This window comes from Numida meleagris, chromosome 9 (assembly GCF_002078875.1).
Source record: "Numida meleagris isolate 19003 breed g44 Domestic line chromosome 9, NumMel1.0, whole genome shotgun sequence".
In the NCBI taxonomy this organism is placed as follows: domain Eukaryota; kingdom Metazoa; phylum Chordata; class Aves; order Galliformes; family Numididae; genus Numida; species Numida meleagris.
The window spans coordinates 2,470,530-2,490,861 of record NC_034417.1 but is presented as its reverse complement, the minus strand read 5'-3'; the positions used below and the strand labels follow the sequence as shown (position 1 = coordinate 2,490,861).

Below are 20,332 nucleotides of genomic sequence, written 5' to 3'. Positions count from 1 at the left end.
AGCATCGGTCAAAGAAAATCAACTGCAAGCACATTACCATACTATCAAATACAAAGCAACTGAAAACCAAGTGCTACGGTATCAAATAAGAGGAAATCTGCTGAAATAGTACTAACAGAAGGCAAATGGAAACTGCAGTTCTTCACATCATAATGAAAGAAAAACAGGGCAATAAAAGCAAGAAGAAAATTTAAAACTGATTAAATTAGAGTACAGAATCATATACCTTAACCCTTTAGACAAGTTCTAGTTGTAGAACACCAGAGAAGTCAAAGAATGTTTTAAATATTCTTTTCCCCAACTTTGTTAACACCTGTCATGGTTTTATGATTTTTTGGTTATTGGTATTCCACATCATAACATCATGTAGTGTACCAGGAGTTAAAAGAGTTAATGCTCCAGTTCCGTGGATCGTGGATAGCCCCGGGTACCTGGTTCTCAGAAGAGAAGAACTACATTTCTGAGAGGACTTGGCTGTTCTGTTACCATTTCCGTTCAGAGGGAAAGATAAAAATTGTTCACACATCACAAGACTTCTTTCCCCATCTTCCTGGCAGCATCTCTCTCCCTAGCCGTCTCACCATCAGTATCAGAGTAAGGCCTCTTCATTTTTGGACACTCTCTCTCATTTTATGGGATTTATTAGCTTAAATTGTAATTATACTGTATTATATTGCGTTATTTTGCATTCCGATATCTTATTTAGTAAATTTGTTTGTCCTCAGATTGTTGCCGCTGTTTTGTTCTTAGGCCCATCTCCCTACCCTTTTTCCCTTTTCTTTTTCCCAGGGAGTGCGTCCATGGGTCCCCCGCCCCATTAGTCACAGAACCAGGCCGAACCTGCCCGTAAACCGCTGACACCTATTTCAAATTCTAGAAGACACCCATCTTCTGGAAAGGGATGTAAAAATGTACCGAGCCTTGTAAGAACTGCCTGTTGTGATGATGATAATAAGAATAATCCCTGATCTTGTTCGTCATCTTAAGTAAACTAAAACCATGTCGCAGCCTTTTGTCTGAGCAAAATATTAAAATTCTACAGTTTTCCAGCTTGTCTAGTAAACTACCTTGGTTTCCTCAGATAAGCACACAGGTATTCCATTACGTAAACAGCTACACAGGCAGGTGTCCGACAAAACATAGAAGAGAGTATACAATTTCAGAAAGATGTAGAAGTTTCACCCATGCACACACTGTCATCTTGAAACTGCATAACCAAAAATCTCCTCTTGCTAGCCCTAATCTTCCTCAGGAGGGTTAGATACTGAAAGAGGCCTTCCAACTCACTCTCACTGTGACCACGGGTCAATACATTCAGGAAAGGTCCATGAAGCTCTGAGCAAGGCCACAGATCCAATCCGCAATTACATCTAAACATCTCACCAAACACTGGAACTCTTCACGATGCCAAGGTAGAATTGCTCATCATTTTAGAATATGGAAGAAGGTGATCAAATAAAATATTCTGAAATGTGTTGGAAAAGAAAAACAGTTCATGGTGATTTCAAATAAAACAAGCTCTGACAATCAAGATGTTCGAAGAACAACCAGTGAACACTTCACACCCTAAGAAGAATGCAACTTCTGTTTAGACTTTATGGAACGCTTGTGGTAGTGGAACTATGAAGAAAAAAGGAGGTGAATTCAAATAGAATTAGGCTAATAAAAGAATAAGCAGAAAAGTTTTTTCTGAATCAGACTTGTAAGTAAACCCTTTCTCACACAATGCATTGTCACACCATACACCCAAGGGACCATACTTTATTCTCTTTGCACTACACTGTCTCAAATAAAAGAGAGAAAAGCCCATGTAAAAACCCCTTTACAAACTTCTGACCACGGGCAAAAACATAAGACAAGTCGCTCACAGGCAGCAGAATAAATTAAGCCTGATTTCCCGGCTTTGTGATCACAAACGAAGTCTCTGGTGTCTACAGAAGAGGTGAAGTCAAATTGATGCCAGTAAGTCCAAAAGTTACTGGGGAGCAAAGGAAACAGTGAACACAGGGACATTAATCTTGCTTCCTTTGAAAACTATGCTAAAATATTAAAAAGGCAAATTATTAAAAGGTCTTGCTAGCAATAAAAGTAAGATGAAGTAATGTTAACAATATATAATAAAATACAGCGTTGCACGTAACAGCATGCGTAAACCTAAGGAATACAAAAATCTATTACAGAATTTATGAATTTTCTTCTTTCAAACCATTCATCAGGAACATTTATTAATACTACTTTAAAAATACTAAGCCTGAAGACACTTATTAATATACAGAAGATGCAGTCTGCCTGAAAGGATAATAACGAAGGAGAGGAAACAAAGAATTATGGCAAAGTTACCTGGCCCTTTCTCGTGCTGCATCTTCCCGTGCTTTTTCTTTCTCTTGCCTCTGCTGTTCAATCCGTGCTTCTTGTTCTTTCCTCTTCAACAGCAGCTCTTCAACTCGAGCCTGGCGTTCTGCTTCCAGAGCTCTTTTGCGCTCCTAGTTAAAGAAAAATAAATTCTAACTCCTCTTTTAGAAAAAAAATTCCTTTATAGAATTCTTCCTTACTTTCATGATGGAGTAAGAACTGCATTTCTGTTAGTTCATCATCTAATGAGTATATTCAGAAGTCTGAACATACATTGAAAGCACAGTTGTGTGAACATAGCTACACATTTGGCTCATCCTGAAGAGGACTAACCACTAGAGGTTTAACAAAGTATTCACTAAGAATAAAACATTCTGAATATCTAAAAGGATACACATGATACAGAAAGAAAATATACTGCCATGGAATACTGATATTTAAATGATTGTACAAATAGAATGGTCTTTGGCAGTACATTTTGTGTTATCACTGAACATACAATTCCTCCACTTCTGTTCAGTTTTTCCTTTTTTTTCCTGTCCGAAAAGTTCTGAAATTCTACATGGCATTGTAATCCTGTCAGATGGGCTGCACTTGAAACAGTAACAAATGTAAAAATAAAGCGCATTTGAAATCACATACTGTAAGACATTTATGAGCAGACATACTAGTTGGTTAACTTTTAATAAAAGCAAAGATGACTGTTTTATTTTGAGGAACAGTCTGGAGAGAAGTGAATATTTCACACGTCCTTCAAATCTTTATCGTACTAAAACAAATAGTCTGTTTTGTGTGACAGACTAAATAAAAAAGCAGACAAATATATTTTAGAAATATACTCCCTGCACAACCTCCAGCACTATAATGCACACCACTGTACTAGCAAAAAATTATCTTTCAGGAGACAGTACGAGTTTTCATTAGCATAAAGCAAGATCTCACATTTTTACATGGACTACTGTGGCTCATGCATTTTCAAATAAGTACCAGTGCCACTAACCAGAATAACACGTAAAATGTGGGTGAAGGAAAAATCTGTAATAAATTCTGAAACTATAACTTAAAACAAGGTTGAAGGAAAGATGGTTTTAAAAGGTGAATCTGCAGATTTTGGTGCAAGACTGACTGGATCTGAGAAATACTCGAGGTTGACAAAGTCATAGTTCAGGCAGATAAGCAGAAGCACATCAGTCTCCATTGATACTGAAACTACACATAATATTTACAGTCCTTGTGATTTAAGACATTGTAGTTGCAAGTATAGTGAAGACAATCACAATTACAGTAAATGGAAAGTAACTTTGTTTAGATGTGCTGTATTTCAATAGTGTTTGAGGGCTGGTTTTATTCTTTGCGCAAATTCAAACTCACGCTTTTAGGATTAGTTGCTGATCACTTAAGTGGAATTCTTTGTTCTTATTTGTATTAACTGCTAAAGAAGGTATTATACTGAGAACAGATCCAGATCCCCAGCAGTGCAGGAAAAGCTCCACTGTGAGAGCAATACACATTGTTTCGTAGAGGAGGATGACAGGGGCAGATACAGCATGCCTTGACATTTAGGGGCTTTGCTCAAGTGTTATCAACTGGTGCATGGAAAATGCATAGCAGGACACAGCTTGATCCTTGGTCTGGACAGAGAAGCGTGGTGACAGATGTACTGACAGATCATCTACAGTGCCTGTTCTAGTTCAACTACAGTACAGCCTAATGTCCAAAAAAGGAGTAAAAAATAGTAGATATGAGAAAGAATTAAAAATCCCAGATCCCGTAAGGTGACTCCAGGAAAGCTCAATTCTAGAACGAAGGAGTATAATTAACTGCAAAAAAATGGAGTCAGTTTTTTTTCCATAAAAAATCTGGAAGGGTGCATTTCTCCAATAACAGTCAGTCTTTGGAAATCCAGGAACTTTTAATAATAAATTCTCAAAAAGTTACCTCGCACTTGTGGGGTACCTTCTGTCTCAAAAATGGCATTTGACCAATTGAGGTCAGTATCACTTCACATTTTTCAACAAGGAGATAGAATCAGCTGGTAATGATAAGTACTAAGCTCTGAAGGATTCTCAAACAAACTATGGCTTTGATGATCTGAGGCACACGGAAGGAGCAGCTCACATAAGAGAACTTATGTTTGGATTCTAGCATAGAGAATAGTGTCAAGAAGTGGACGTGTGAGGTTGGGAGAACTTAGTATTGAAATGTTGCACTCAAAAAATGTAAAGGATTTCAGGACCATAAACACATCTATGTATGGTGTTCATTGACATTGTAAAATGTATGATAATTATGAGTATATGCACATAAGGTACACTTCTGTTTCTTTTCTAAGTTTCACATGTTATTAAAACATGTTTCTCTTCTAATGGAGTAACAATTTGTTTTTTAAAAAGCTTAAGACAGACATCAATCATCTACTCATCATCTACATTCTGGTCTAGAAGGAGGAGTCCCTGCCTATAGGGGAGGGGTTGGAACTAGATGATCTTAAAGGTCCCTTCCAACCCAAACCATTCTATGTTTCTATGATTCTATATGACCTCAGCCATATTTAGACTTCTCCCTCCTCATGCTGAAACATCGCAGGGGAAATACAGTAGACTACACTACACTCTCTTAAAGATGAGCTAAAAATTTAAGACAGAAAGCAACAAAGACTGTGCATCAACAAACCAAACTGTCATGTAGTTGCCATCCTGCAATTACAGATATCTTGTACCTGAACAGCTTCATCACGTGCTTGCTTTTCCTCTTGCCTTCGTTGACGCTCTTCTTGTAATTCATTTAAGCGTTGTTCATACTCTTTTAATTTATTCAGCACATCATGACGTTTGTTTTGAGCTTCTAAGGTGTTTATAAATGCAATTTCATTTACCTGCAAAGATCACAAAGCGTAAGAAAAGATCAGAGAAGCTGAATTAAGTTTTATTCTTAGTGAATTCCATCCATTTATTGATTATCCATTTGGTAATTAATTTGGTGAGATGAGGAATTTCTCCAGAATCTGCTGGAAATCAATGCTTGACAAAATTGGTCTGTTTCCAATGTTACTGAAGAAAATCATAACAATTCATCAACAATAAGTCATACTAAAACCCACAGTTGAAACAAATTATTTTTCTATACTCCAAGTTTAGTCTATGTTTGTTTGAATCCACAAAATAAATCAGCAGTGAGGATAATGGACAAACACTAACACAGCCATCACATAGAAGCTGTACTTGTATTGTTTACTAATTAATGTTGATTTACAAAATAGATTTCACAGTACAGTAACCAAATAATCGTTAGGAATTTAGATAAGCAAATGGGCTGCAACAATTATCATGTCCTTTCAGCTTTAATCATCAGCTGCTACTCTAAAGCCTTCTGGCCCAATTAACCTTCATTTCCAGAACAGAAGAATCACAAAGGCCGAAGATTTTATACATTTACATGTGTATATATATACCTAACACATCTGCTTGCTGAGAATTATGCTAATTATGATTTAATTTATATAACAGAAGTCACACCAATGTAAATGAAATAAGCTACGTTAAACTGAATTATGTGCTCTAGAATCCATTTTAATCTAAGAGTGAGAAAGGGTGAATTAATGAAAAAGCTAAATGAGTTTTCTTGTGCTTATCATATAATAATAATGAACAGCTCTGCATCAATCGCAGCTAGGACACATGCTCCTTATATAATTTGGTCTTAATTTATTTGGGAAAGATATTTATCAAAGAATATGAATTAAGTAAACCAACAAAACAAAACGCAGGTAGTGCTCATCTTCTGAATCTAGGTATTAAAGTCAGAAGTATATTAGCAAAATGCTTGGGTTTCAGTAATTATTGTGTTATCTGTAGGTTTATTTCCAGCTTTTTAACAGTATAAGTAGTACAAGCCACAACAACAGAAGTACATGTATTGAAGAACGTAATGTATAAGGATATTGAATCCAGAATGGGTGTTCAATAAAGGAGAAATACAACGTGCTTTCCTCCTTCGCATTCTGCTGGAGTACAGAGAATCTACAGTGAGATCTCCTTCCCTTCCAGCACTGTCCCCAGAAATGTTGCTCTCATTCTTCACAGAGAACGTGGCAGCAAGACTGCCAGCTCTTTACATGAATCTGTCATCTAGTTCAGCTCACCACGATGTCTAATAACAGACTAATTTAAAATTCACTTTTAGAGAAAATGCAGTTTTAGAGATTGGCATTTATCTAACTTACATTATCCTTCACAACATATTCCAGAATGCTCTTGTGGAACAGAACACATACAAAAACATGGTTGAATATTTGCCCTTTAAAACAAACCAGCTTACCTTAGCTTCCTCCTCTTGTGCTTTTTTCACAATTGCTTGTAGCTGCACTTCACGTTTGAACTCCGCATGGAGTAATTTTTCCTCCATCATCCTGCGCCTTTGATCTAATAGTTCTTCTTTCCATTTCCGTACATCTTTCTCCTGTATAGAATTAGTGAATGCTTTACTAACACAGCAGCTGAAAGTAGGACCAGAATTTTCCTCAGAGTTCTTAGTTCTGAATTACAGAAATAAAATATTTTGATGCCTTACACAAATCGTGCACCAAATTTCACTCAAAGTACATTGTTTTGCTGTTTAACTATCCTTTGCAAAATTCATTTCAATAAACTCTGATCCTCCAGAAGTAAAGCAGGTAAATAATCCTAAGGTGGGATCACAAGATAACCAAGTCGCCTAGTCCAATGTCTTGCTCTAAAAGCAAGCTCAGCTACAAGATCAGGTTGGTTGGCTGCTAAGGACCAGTGAGGATGTTACCCAGTTTGGTCTTGAAAACCTCCAAATATGAAGAAGGTACAACCTCTGAGTAATCTTCCAGTAATTGGTTGTCCTCACAACAAGAAATTTTCCCCATGTACCTGGTTCGAACCTCCTAGTTCAAAAAAAAAGTTGACAGTAGGCTGAGAGACAATGGGCATAAACCACTGTGAAAAGCCTAGCTGCAGTCCCTGGATATCACCCTGTAAGTATTGGAAGGCTGCCATTAAGTCCTCTAATCTACCCATCCAGGTTGATAAAGTGAAGAAAAAACCAATATAATATGCACCTTTCATTATTCTACTTGGAATGCTTTTTCCCCATTACGTTGCTATTTTTAATCCTTCCAGACTGTAACTTCAGGCAAATCGTTCACATCACGTCACAACAGGAGAATTAATCAATGAAGTCTTTTTGTTTTGATAATAACAATATCCTTATCTTAGATTAGAACAAATCCAAGCTCTTTTTGTGATGCATGTGTCATCCATGAAAACCACGTGAGTTCAGACTTTAGTTTTACTGCAAGTTGTAACCTCCAGCATTCTGAGACAATGTGGAGGGAAAAAAAAAAGATTTTCTGAAAACAGCAGACTGGCTACTTTGTACTATAGGAAGCTTACCCTCTCCATTAATTTTTGAAGCTTCAGTGTCTTTTCCTCACGTAACTTTTCTCTCAGCTGTTGAGCTTTCATCTGTTTTTCTTCATGTTTCTTCTTGGATTCTGCTATTGTTCTTTTAATAAAAAAAGCAGAGCAAAAGTCAGTGAAACATCACACGACAGCATCACAAACATTTCTATGACATTTTCAGTAAGAAAACACAAACAGGCCACTGCAATTATTTCCCTTAAGTGTAAATATTGTTCTTCTAGTTTTCAAATATTTACTTAATGGTCAATGCAGCATGAACCTCGCTCATCATGAAAATACACTGATTTCTTTAAAACTTTCCACTCACAGCCTTAAAGAAAGTATGTTTATGAGCAGTTTCATACAGCCACAACCTTGGTGGCTTGTTTCCACTGCCCAAATCAAGACATGTAACAACTCTAAGACCTTTTCCGTGAAGGTGAGGACAGTTTCTCGTGCATATGTATTCCATGGCCAGGTGGGCGTGCAGGCTCTTCTTCCACTCTGTCTCCCCAAGAATTACTCTGGCGCCACGATTCACGAGCTGTTCATTAAGAAAACAGACTTTTATAATTGAAACACAGTGTTCTGGGAGAAGTGCTGTTAATGAAGCTTAGTCCCTCCTGAAGTTCTCTCTCAAATGGGTCCTCTACAACCTACGTAAGGTGCTAACTCTGACTGAAGCATCTCTAATCCCTGTGCATTTTTAATACTTAATTACTTAACCAGGCTTTTAAGTGTTAAGATAGAACTGGAAAATAACTATTAGAATTCTAATAAAGATGTGGTTGTAGAGACACAGATAGTTTGAACACACAAGTCCATCTTTCCTAAGAAAATAACATCAAATTAACAAAAGTTGGAATAATAGTTAGATGCTAGGAGGATCTCCCAAGTTCTTATGCAGGCATATATAAAGTGGGCATTTTTCTAACTTCTGCTGCCATTTCAAGTTAAGCACAGTAATATATGAAAATTTTACCTTCGTAGTCTGCCAAGACATCATTCCAGTCCATAGATATACCGCAAAAAGATATGCTTCCATTGCCCATACAAGCCTGTATCCACAGTAAAAACATGAAATTTATTGTGGAGATAGACATATGCAGTAACAGTGCCAGCTCAGTGATATCCAACGATTTCAAATTCAAGTAGCCATCTCAAAAAATTGATGCTGTTTCTGCTGATTTTGAGTAGGCAACAGAGACTAGTGCTTCAGCTGTAGGAGCTCCTGTCCAGTAGCAGCAAAAATAAAATAGTGTAGTTTTCCCAGCTTCTTACACAGAAGCAAGCAGCAGGACACAATGACTGCAACACCACTGGACTCAGAAGCAAAGCACTGCTGAATTTAGTAAGACTAAAATACTCCTTAAGATAGTACAGTATCATTACTCCACATTATTTACCACATTTGCATGTAACAAAGGTTACACTAATGTAAAAAGGAACACCGAAATTCTGTATTAATGCTTTGCTAACATCCATGACAGTTTAAAGTTGGGTATTTTGAAATAAATCCAACACTCACAGAGAAATCACTATCGTTGTCAGTTTCGATATTAATGTCGTTGTTTTCCTCTGCTTCTATCTCTCTAGTTAATTGCTCCTCTTCTGCAATAGCACTAGCAATAGCTTCTTCATTTGCTTTTTCCAGGCGATCTGCCAACTCTTCCTTCTTAGCAAGGACTTCTGCCATAGACTGTGTAGGAAACATGAAATCAAGAGTCAGATCCGGACACAAAAAAAGTAGTTTCCATGTAGTTAATATGAATTGTATGATGTTTTGTTCAACTTCTAATTACTTGTAGACCCTTCCTACGTTCTGTGAACATCGCATGTGAATGAAATACAAACAAAAATGCTCAAGCTGTTCAATTATCAACTAGTTCAAGGACCACGTAAATCACTTAAGAAATTATCATTCACATAATTCACATATTCCTAACAAACGCTGTCATTAAAAGCAACTGAGATAGTTCTTCTCTAATTACTGTCCTTTAAATACTTAACCTTTGGAACTAAGCAATGCATTCTCTGAAACATTAACAGCATGCTCTGCTCTATCATCAGAAAAGGACTCATGCCCCCAGGTAGTATTTAGAATATGACAAAGGATCTGCAGATGAACTGTATCTGGAAACTTTACTGGGGTTAGTACTACCTCATCTCTAGCTAGGCTTGTTTTTCAATGTGAATGGCAAGAGAGTTGGGCAAAAACGTAAGCCTGAACATGCTTCTCAAATGACCAGAATTAACTGGTTCATTTCCACTCCAGCTACCAAGGCATGTGCCAAAACACACAAATCTGAGCTCAATGCAGTCTAATCAGGAGCAGGGAAACGCTTCCAAGAGACAACAGATCCCACTACGCTGTCAGCCTTCTCAACTGTTAATAATTGAGAATGTGAAACAATGTCAGCAGATGAGATGCTACAAATAAGCTGCTTCTAAAAACCATCATATACATGACTTGGAAATTACCCAGTCCCATTTGATAATGACGCTAAAGGGAAGGTGATATATGGGAGAATTTCTGTAAATTGGAATATTAATCTAGTTTCTGGGGAGGAAAAAAACAAACTGGATTTTAAGTGGCACTACTGCAATTCTCTGCTGTGAGAAACCTAATAGACACCTTGAAACCTGCAGAATTCAACCGACTGGAAAGGATCTTCTTTATAGGAAGCCACACGGAAGGAGAATATTGACTTGACATTTGTGATTTAAGAATGGCATTTGTCAACATTTCTAGTTGTACCAGAAGACCCAAGAGAGCAGTTCAGTTAGTTTTAAAAGGTTAAGAAGTCTACATCTGTTTGCAAGAGAATTACGATATCCTGTGAGTTTGCAATTTGCACAATTAACAAAACTGGAGCAAGACTGCAATAAGAATCTTAAATGAATAATAACGGAAGAAAATAAAATTATAATGATTATTTATGTTAAAAAAGGCAATCAGAACATATTCTTTATTCTAAATAATACATTTATATATTTCTAATTTCGATTTAGAAATTTTACTGAAATTCAATCTTTTCCTGGTAAGTACCTGCGCAACAAATTTTGTTCTGTTTTTCTTTTCCTACAAGAAGTCCTCTATAGATTTCTGTACAGTTTCTACAGCAGGCTAACACTAAACACTTTGCACCACAGAATGAAAACACTAAGGCATACACTTCTTATTTACTCGGAAATCTTTTAGTATTTCTTACCAATCTGGCAGCACTCACATTTGAAATATCTGAGGGATCCATTTCAGCTTCAGTTTTCACTTTTTCTGTTGGATGCTGGTCTACGCTATCAGTGATTGCGGAGGAAGCTTCATTCGTCTGCAGAGCTGCTGGAGTGCAGTCTGTATTTGTGACAACCAGAGGTGCCTCAGAAACTATTTGTAAGGAATCTTCTTGCAGTGATGTGCTAGTGCTCACACTGTCTTCTGATGCGTGTGCTGCGAACTAACAAGAGACATTTGCAAAACTAATGTAAGGTAACATGTTGATTTTTTAAAGTCATGACAATGGAAAGTATTTTAAGTAAATATCTGGCATCCTTAGAGTGAGCGATAGAAATAAATCCAATCACACGTATTTCCAGTTGGTCATAACTTTGCAAAAGTTGGATCTTTACCCGACCTTTTCTATATACAAGTTGTACCTAAAGATCAGCTTTCAGGAAAACATTGTAAGCCCATGGATACTATAGTTCATATTAGGACTCTTACCTCGCCAACACCTTAATGCATTCCCACAGATATAAATTAAACAAGCCATGATTTTAAACACTCTTCCATAATCTGTTCGGTGAATATAAGCTCCTGACAATACTCCAAGAAAATTCTCCAGAGAAAAAGCTGCAAGACTTCCTAAAGTTAGAAAACGGTCCAAAATGTTACTGACCTGAGTCGTCCCGCTAGGAGGATGTTCAGACTGATGTAAAGGATCTTCCTGTACAAGCTCCGTGCTTTTGGGTGCACCGTCATTCGTGAGTGAATTCTCAGGCTTATTCTCTGATGGTGGCGAAACGACTTTTTCCTTGTCACTGTCACCTCTGGATTTGAGGGATTCTGCAACTACAGGAGCTTTTGTTGCCAGTGCAACAGTGGATCGAGATCGAACAGGCCTCCCACGCTGAACTGTTTCCCAGCCCTCCGCATCCTTTCGATCTACGTTAAGAAAAAAGAACATCTCATTCCAAGAAAAGACGACTAATAAATAGAGGTATTATAAACAACTGTTTTATTACAGTATTACACAAGCTGTACAGCAAAAACATTCCCTTAAAAAATAAGCACCAAAACCTCAATGGAATACTATTCAGCAGAGCGTTTTACTTCAAGGAGCGCTGCCAGTTTCATAAACACTGAACAACTCTCTTCATGGATGGACCAATTCTGCTACCAAGCTGAACTACCCACATACATAACCAGGCAAAAACGGCACCATGTACGTAGGGGCCTCATCTCTGTTTCACCAGATAGCACGTGCAGTAAGAGCAGCATTAGAGGCCTTTGGGAAAGCACAGACCTCAGCAAGTACAGCTGTAACTACAGGTCTAAGTGAGTTCCAGATGTGAGCTCTAAGGACCATCCAAAAATGTGCTCTACAATTCTTTCAGAAGTGTTTTCCTTACATTTTTTTTTCTTTTTCATTCTGATATTTAAAAGCAAACAAAAACAGTAATTGGTGTCAGCTTTGAGAAAATTTCTTTTCCTAGAGACAGCAAAATACTGCAACAGTGGGATTCCAATTTGAAGGAGCATCTAGAGAGCAGCCTTCTCCCATTTACTTTCATGGCTAAATAGCTGAAGGTCTAACACACTGACCAACATTCCTGACATCTGCTCTTGATGCATGCTTGGAAAACCCTCAAAATTACATTCATCTGCCTGAATTATCAGGTCTTACATGTGATTCTAGGGTTTCTAGCAAATCAAGGTAAATCTCTCTCTATATAAACATTCTCGTGATCTCCAATTAATACCACGTCATTTCCCATACATCTTTAAATAACTGATTCTTTTGAGACTTGATGATACAACTCAAGAGTGTGAAAGGTAAGCTCACAAGTATCTATTTGCAGAAGAAAAGCTTAAATGAGCAATACCACAGTACAAAGCCTCATTTAAAGCATTTAAACCAGGTATTGAAGAAAGAACAATTCTTTTTTCCAATACCCCCCCAATATTCTTCTCCATCAAGAGCATAAATTCATAGAGTACCTCAAAATTTAGCGCTTGATAAAACAGTCTGGCAAAATAAATCATGAAGAGAAGTACCCTGTAAAGAATTCTCATTTTTAGAACGTGAAGCTCTATCTTTTACATAAAGTATGATATGGAATCAAAAAACCCAACAGTAAACAGTTTTCTACTAAGGAAAAAAAATTCTATTCCATTATAGAACTTATATTAAAAAAAATTGATTCTCAGGGTATTTCTAAAGCTTTTAGGAACAAAGATGGTCCTACAGCTCAAGCTGAAAGATCAGAGCCCTGACATTAAAATTTAACATAAATATAAATATGAATGAGTCTATCCGGTTGTCAAAAACTGTAACTTGAAACACCTGAGGGTGGCTGGAAAACAGAATGATTGATATATTACGATGGATTTCACATTACTAAGCTAAATAATGTCATTAGAGTTGCATTTCTATTAAAAACACTATCTAAAGTGGTTTAAAAATATAAGAAGTGTGATGCCCTCCAAGATCACCGCACTCTTTTAGGTGTCTATATAAGTACCATAGCACAAGTGCCACCTTCACAGACTGCCACTAAAAACTCCATGCAGGTCAACACACCTACACAAAACCGTGTGTGAATCACAGAATTGTTCACATTGGAAGGGACCTCCAAGATCACCCAGTCCCAACCCCCGCCACAGGCAGGGATAGCTCCCACCAGAGCAGGCAGCTCAAAGCCCCATGACTGCAGCTGATCTCTTCAGATTACCCATGGTAACCAGAGACATCATAGCTCTCCCCAGAGTCTCTTTTATTCTTCCTATGTGCACTTCCACATGCTTCTGCGTGCACCACTGATTAGACAGGGGAATGGCATTAGAAGATACGGATTCTAGTTTTTGTTTTACTACAGGGTATTTGACCCTGGTAAGTGACTCGGGCTTTATTTTTATTTCTTCCTCTTTATATGGATAAAATACTTTTTACCGATAGGACCAAGTGATCTATGTATCTTACTGCCCTCTCATAGAGCATCTTATCTCCAAGAACTATCTGGAACAAGCGAACAGGGTTGTAAATACACAAGAACCACTAACAGACCTACTGTGGAAAGCTCCAGGCACACAGAGTGCGCAAAGCACGGCCCTGCATTACGTGGGACTGCTCAGACCCCTGTAAGTGACACCTGCACCTCCTTCACTGATCTCTACACTTGGTAGGACCACAAAGATTTTGCTTAGGATAGATACTGGCACAAGAACTTCCCCTGCATGGCAAGCGAAACAAACAATGAAGAGACTGTTCAGAAGACTGCTGAAATCCACCCAACCCCTGCTGTTTTACTGCAGCAGATTTCTGGGTTGGAATACCTTCAGCACATCCTTGGCAAAATGAGACTGTTGCAAGATTTCACTTCTACTTGTTCTTTAACTGAAGTCATCTCTCAGATGTGGCATCTTCTCTATGCAAAAAAAACCAACCGGAGATATCTCCAGAAAATTCCAGTATCTACTGATATATTTTCCTAAAATCTACTGAAGTTAATTCTACCAAAAAGTAAATAAATTCATGCCTACCTTACCCAGCTGATTCCTTGCTTCATTGCATATTTTTAGTAACCTTAAACAGTAAAGTACAGAAATTACTAGGAGCATGGCAATGGGAAGTTTTTACTCAGAGGTGAGTGAGGCGCTGGTGCTGCTGCCCAGAGCTGTGGGTGCCCCATCCCTGGAGGTGACAAGGCCGTGGATGGGCCCTGGCAGCCTGAGCTGGGGGCAGCCAGCCCATGGCAGGGGTTCAGCTGGGTGGGCTTTAAGGTCCCTTCCAACCCAATTCTGTGGCAACGTCATAATCACAATTACCACACGAATCAATCTTTTACGAAAAGCCATACATGTACAATTTTTAATTTGCACTTCTTTGCTGTCAGGTTCGTGTCTTTTACTCAGGGCTTTCAGCCAAACATTTAACAGTGCATAAACACATTTTTTCCATTTTAAAGAATATTATTTGGTGAGTTCTATAAATACAAAACCCTTTTTAATGCAAGCATGCATTCAGAGCATAGGAACATTCAGTATCAGTTTCAGTTCTATGCCATCTGACAACCAGCTGTGAAAGTTCCTCTTCCATTTCAATTCTCTCAGTGGTTTTGCGCTCAGTCACTTCCAGGACTGTTTTTAAACAACAAATTGAAAAGCTAATATGTTTATTGACATTAGATCACGCAGCTCCTAATCTGGAGCAAAGGCAATACTCATTAAGGCATCACCCTTCCGTTTTTCACGTAAACCTGGAACTTTTCATATAGCCCCCCAGCCATCTCCACATGCTAAGTATCACATGCTGGGTTTGATTACTTGATGAGTTTTGTTAATGAATAATTCATCTGACTACCTTGATCATTCTCCAGTTTCACTTGAACCTCTCCGTCCCTGCGTGCTCTTGTATTACATGGAAGTGACAAGCCATCTGTTTCCTTGAGGCCCTGACAGCCACCAGGGCCTTGCTCCTTCCAGCTCGCTCCATCTGGAAGAACTGGCCAAGCAGCCTTATTGGCAACATCCGCAAAATAAGTCTATCCAATAAAGTGCAAAACCCTCAGGAGCTCTACCTCAGGAGATGTGCATCCCTTCTTAAAAATTTACTTGCAAGTAATATGCTACCAGAGCCTGCCTGACCCTCCTCACTCATACTGAACTTCAACCCCAATGCACTTATTTAACTCTATAGTAACATGACTATATCTGAGAGACACTTGGGAAAGCTGACTGAAAGACCTGGAGTAAATCCAGGAACGTACACTCAGATGAAGCACAGTTACAGCACACTAGATACAAAAACCAGGGGAAAAAAACATAGCGGTCCACAGAGGAATAAGTCTACTAACCATAACAAGAAATGGTGAGTTAATACGCAAGATCTTTTAAAGATTACAGTTGCCAAGACTACTTTCAATGATCATTTATAAATACAAGGGAGAATTATGGGGGGGGGAGTTAACAGAGAGAGAGAAGATGTAAATTTTCAGTAGAAATTGTGCTCAAGAATTTAACAAGCCGTCCAGGAACGAGCTGCCCCTTGCTGTCTGTGATGATATCTCTGCAGTTCGTTCTCAACGTGCAGAGGTTACGAGTGCTTCCCTGAGCCCAGACCGGGACTGCTACTTCAGAGGACTGCACATCCCACCTATCAGAAATCTGAGCTACATTACAAAGAATGTAACTTCGCAACTATGTAAAGAGCAATTAATACAGAAAAAACAATTACACCTGTATTATCCATCTCACCTCTTACTAATGACACCTGGGAATTATTTCCATGCTATGCTATTGCCTCTGCACATGGCTGTGACCAGACCAAGCTTTTCTCTTACCATCACCTGATCTGAGAAGGATGCTGCTCAGAAATAAGGCTAGATTAGGTTCCATATTGCAGAAAACACTTAGGACTGAAATTATTCTTTTTAATTGTGAAAATATTGAGGGTAGCAGTGAGCTTAATGAGGGAAGTTTAATGTCATTTAATTGTGAATCCAGAAAAAAATCATTTGAAGAAATACCTGGAAAAACCAGGCACTTTCTCTCTCCAGTTAAATTTGGAAATTCCATCAACCTTGAAACAGATACGGTATCATACCCTTTCACAAGAACACTGTGAGGCTTAACGATAATGCTGTCTGAAGCCACTGGAGGAAAAGCGTTTTCAGGAGATCTTGCTACTGTAAGCCCCAGCTGGGCTTTAGAGCAGGCAAGATAATGTTATAGGAAAGCAGGAAGAATCCTCCCCCAAGCCTGAGTGCACCTAACAGTTGTGCAGAGTGCATTAGCTGGTGGACGGGCAGAGCAGATGATACACAAGACTCATATCTGCTTCAATAATGCATGTGAAGAGCCTTTGTAACTCCCTTTGCATAAACTTCACAAATCCTCTTGTGCTCCAATCAGCAGAATCAATTTGATTTTACCAAAGTGATTCTACTCACTATATGAAGGATAATGTGCTCCAAGGAAAGTATTCCATTTATTTTATTTAAAACATTGCAATTAAGTCATGAGAAAAATCACTGAAGTTCTCCTATGCTGAACATTAAAGAGAATAAACAAAGTCTCTGCAAGGAATGATTTATTTCTAAATATGAAATGTTTCAAGTCTAAATCTTACAGCATGTCTGATACTAAAAGTTACTGAAAACATACAGCCAGCACTACAGGACCTAAATGGCTTGGCTCCTTTGGGAGCTCATCGGCTGCAGGTAATGGCCAAGAACACATCGATTCTTCAGCCCTTAAAGACTGCAAAGCTAACATAAGAATAAGGTCTTTTGTTTTCCTTCTAGCATCCCAGAAAGATGTTATCTATATGAAGATGCAGATCAGTTTTATTTCCTATGCAGATAGGAAAGTTTCCCATACCAACAAGAATCCCTAATAAAGGTAATTTTCAAACAGCTTGGAGCCTGCCATTGTAATGTGAGAATCAACAGAAGAAAGTTTCTTTATGAACAGCTTCAACTACCAGCAAAAATTAAAGGTGGAATTACACTTTCACTTACAGTGCTGATAACTCAGCCAACTGCTACTGTACTCAAACCAGCTCACTGCAGCTTTACAGACCAAGGAGCTCCATAACACAACCAGCATCGATCAATCCCCATCCAAACAACTACTTTTGGAGAATGGTTTTGACTGTTCTTTTCTAAGCATAAAAATCTGTGCTCTACTGAATCCAGTTATATTAAACTGCAAGACACTTGGACATGGTATTTTAGATCTGACAGATCGTGTTTCCAAACCACCATAAAGGATTTCTACTACCACTGGCATAAAAGTACAACTACACTCAATTATTACGATCTGTTGCAATGATTTTTAAGCAATTCTTTAAAATTTTAGAGTACTGATCCTAGCCTGCTGTTTTTGCAGGAAGTCACTTGGGTCCACACATTTCAAAAAACCAAACAAAAAATGCATCTCAGAAGATAATCTATGAACACCAGTGTGTGCAAGAAAACTAACTTCATATACCAAAAGGTGAAGATTTTCATGTCTACAACTACGCACATCTCTTCTAGAAGAAAAGATCCCAGCATCAAGCATTCCTCACAAAACATCTTCAGAGAAAAACTCATTACTACACATCGTAATCTTTGCATTCAAAGAAAGAAAACAGCACTGCTTTCAACTTCAGTACAGTTCTGATAATATCAGCTCTTCAGCTGTTTTAGAGAATCCTAGACATGTATCGCTCTTTAGAGATTATCTGAAACTTTTCTTTTTAATTTTTTATTTGGCCTGGAATCACAGCCCTTTTTTCCTACTGTGATCTCAGATGTCAACAATGAACATACAGAAACCATGCATACAGGTTTCCTACAAAGAAACTGTGTTAAACTTTACCCCCAATTTGCTCTCAATTCAATTATCAGCTTGCAACCAAAAGATCTTTCTTGGGGCGTTATGCAATGACTTCGCCACTGATCAATTTATAGACACTGGAAATACAACAGAACATTACCTGTAGTTGAAAACACAGCTGTCTAGAACTTACCCATTACAATGATAAAGTGAAGCTGCAGTAGTCTTTCCTCTCCGCCTTTGATTTAGATTTTAACATTGCACAAGGCAAAATGAGACATTTTCATTTGAAGACAAGTCACGCTTTGAACTATACAGTGCATTTTGTGAAAACAAGCCATTTAAAAAGACTTACCATTTTTTCGTGATGCCTTCTGTATTGGAGCTGGCAGACAGGTTTGTGTTGCTGCTAACTCAGGATTGGCCGCTTTTCCGTGGTTGGCTTTTACCTTATCAGCCCAGCTGACACCAGAAGGAGCCAGGCGTGTAGCAGAAATTGCCACTGATGGGTTCCTAAATGAAAATCATAGCTCTTATTAGTGTCTAATCAAAGAACAGAATGGTTCATCAGGAAACTTCTCATTACACTCCTTATTTGATCCTGGATTTTACCAACTCATGCTGAAAGTAAATTCGAAAAACTGAGAATTATTTCTTCTTTCCGCAGCTAAAAAAACCCAGCAAGCTGAGCTATGAGATACTACATATTACCTATTACATGCGTCCAGTCACAGAGTGGACAGAAGGATGCACCAAGTAGTGCTGCAGCTGGAGAAAAAGTCTCCACGTGAGATTCCTTATACACAGAAGTCAGTGAAACCAAAGGAACAGGAAGCTAAATTCTCAAGTTGAAATTTTAAAAATGCCTAACGGTGAAAGACAGATTCAACATGGCAGCAATGCGTAAACAGTTCCCACAAGAAACACTCTTTAAGAGCAAGTTACTTTAAAATGATAACAATAAACACATGGTGAGTGTTTGCAGCCAAGTAGAACAGCCCTTCTCTTGCATCTTCCTGGCTCCTGCCCAACTGCACCAATGAATTGTAGAGAACCGGCTGCAACCACTGCGTACACGGCGAGTCAAACAAACTGTATCTGCAGGAAGTCCATTAAAGTGCAAGTCCCGCTGCAAACGTAGACCACACAAATCCGTAACAAACTGTTTTGCTGGACAGTTGAGTACACAAATGAATACATCCATTTTCTACTACCTGCTCTACAGGAAGAAATCTGAAAGGCCATCTTCCCAGCTTTTGGAAAGACGCAAGTGACTGCCTCAACTTGGCATTTCTGGGTGGACAGAGCTGTAGTGCCTTTTCAATTATTTTGGTTTGCCTGTTGTAAAGAGTGGCCATTTTCAGCACAAACCATCAAGTCCTATTTAAATGAATGCAACCAAGTTTTTTTTTTTTTTTTAAATTTGAAAATGGTAATATCCGTTACATTCAAGGGAACGTCTAATTACCTTTCAGTAACAAGAATTGCTTTATCTGCAATCACACAAGTGATTTCTCCTCCAGGCTTTACAACGCTGAGTAAACTGGTCCAAGAAATCCAGCTGCCTCATTAGCTAAAGCAAAGTAGGGACAAAGAAACTGAGATCTTGCAAGTTTCTAACAAACATGTAGAAAAGCCCTACATAACTAGGCTGTTCATTATCTTAAGCCCAGTGGAACACCAAGAGGTTGTATTTCCCATTTTTATCAAGGCAGCCACCAAAAAAGAGCAACATCATAAATACCTGGCTAGTTTTTACAGTCCCCACCAATTCTAAGGGGATACAATAGGATGTGAGAAATCAGAAAGGAAGGCTAAGCAAAGCCCTTGGGATGCACTAGGATATGAACATAGCTACAAACCATAGCAGATATTTACAAAGCAAGCTGTATACAAATGAACAATAAAACTGTCAGAGACCAGACTGATTTCCACAAGCGCTCCAAGAGCAGATTGCAGGGGACAGGGACTGGGGGGACCTATCTCACATCATTCCATACTGCTCAGCAAAGAG

The 20,332-nt window shown here is 38.4% G+C and overlaps 1 protein-coding gene across 5 annotated transcripts in view; it reads right to left on the bottom strand.

Annotated features, from left to right (window-relative positions):
- The window catches only part of SCAPER (S-phase cyclin A associated protein in the ER), a 151,994-nt gene that overhangs the window by 105,961 nt on the left and 25,701 nt on the right, over positions 1-20,332 (bottom strand). For all 5 annotated transcript variants that reach the window (XM_021407002.1, XM_021407001.1, XM_021407003.1 and 2 more), the window contains exons 7-16: positions 18,674-18,831; positions 11,675-11,940; positions 11,009-11,233; positions 9,307-9,477; positions 8,761-8,836; positions 8,205-8,322; positions 7,770-7,881; positions 6,670-6,810; positions 5,072-5,227; positions 2,341-2,483 (exon numbers count right to left, since the gene is read on the bottom strand). In XM_021407002.1, coding sequence (XP_021262677.1) covers positions 2,341-2,483; positions 5,072-5,227; positions 6,670-6,810; positions 7,770-7,881; positions 8,205-8,322; positions 8,761-8,836; positions 9,307-9,477; positions 11,009-11,233; positions 11,675-11,940; positions 18,674-18,831 — 1,566 coding nt within the window. The remainder of the gene's footprint in view (positions 1-2,340; positions 2,484-5,071; positions 5,228-6,669; positions 6,811-7,769; positions 7,882-8,204; positions 8,323-8,760; positions 8,837-9,306; positions 9,478-11,008; positions 11,234-11,674; positions 11,941-18,673; positions 18,832-20,332) is intronic.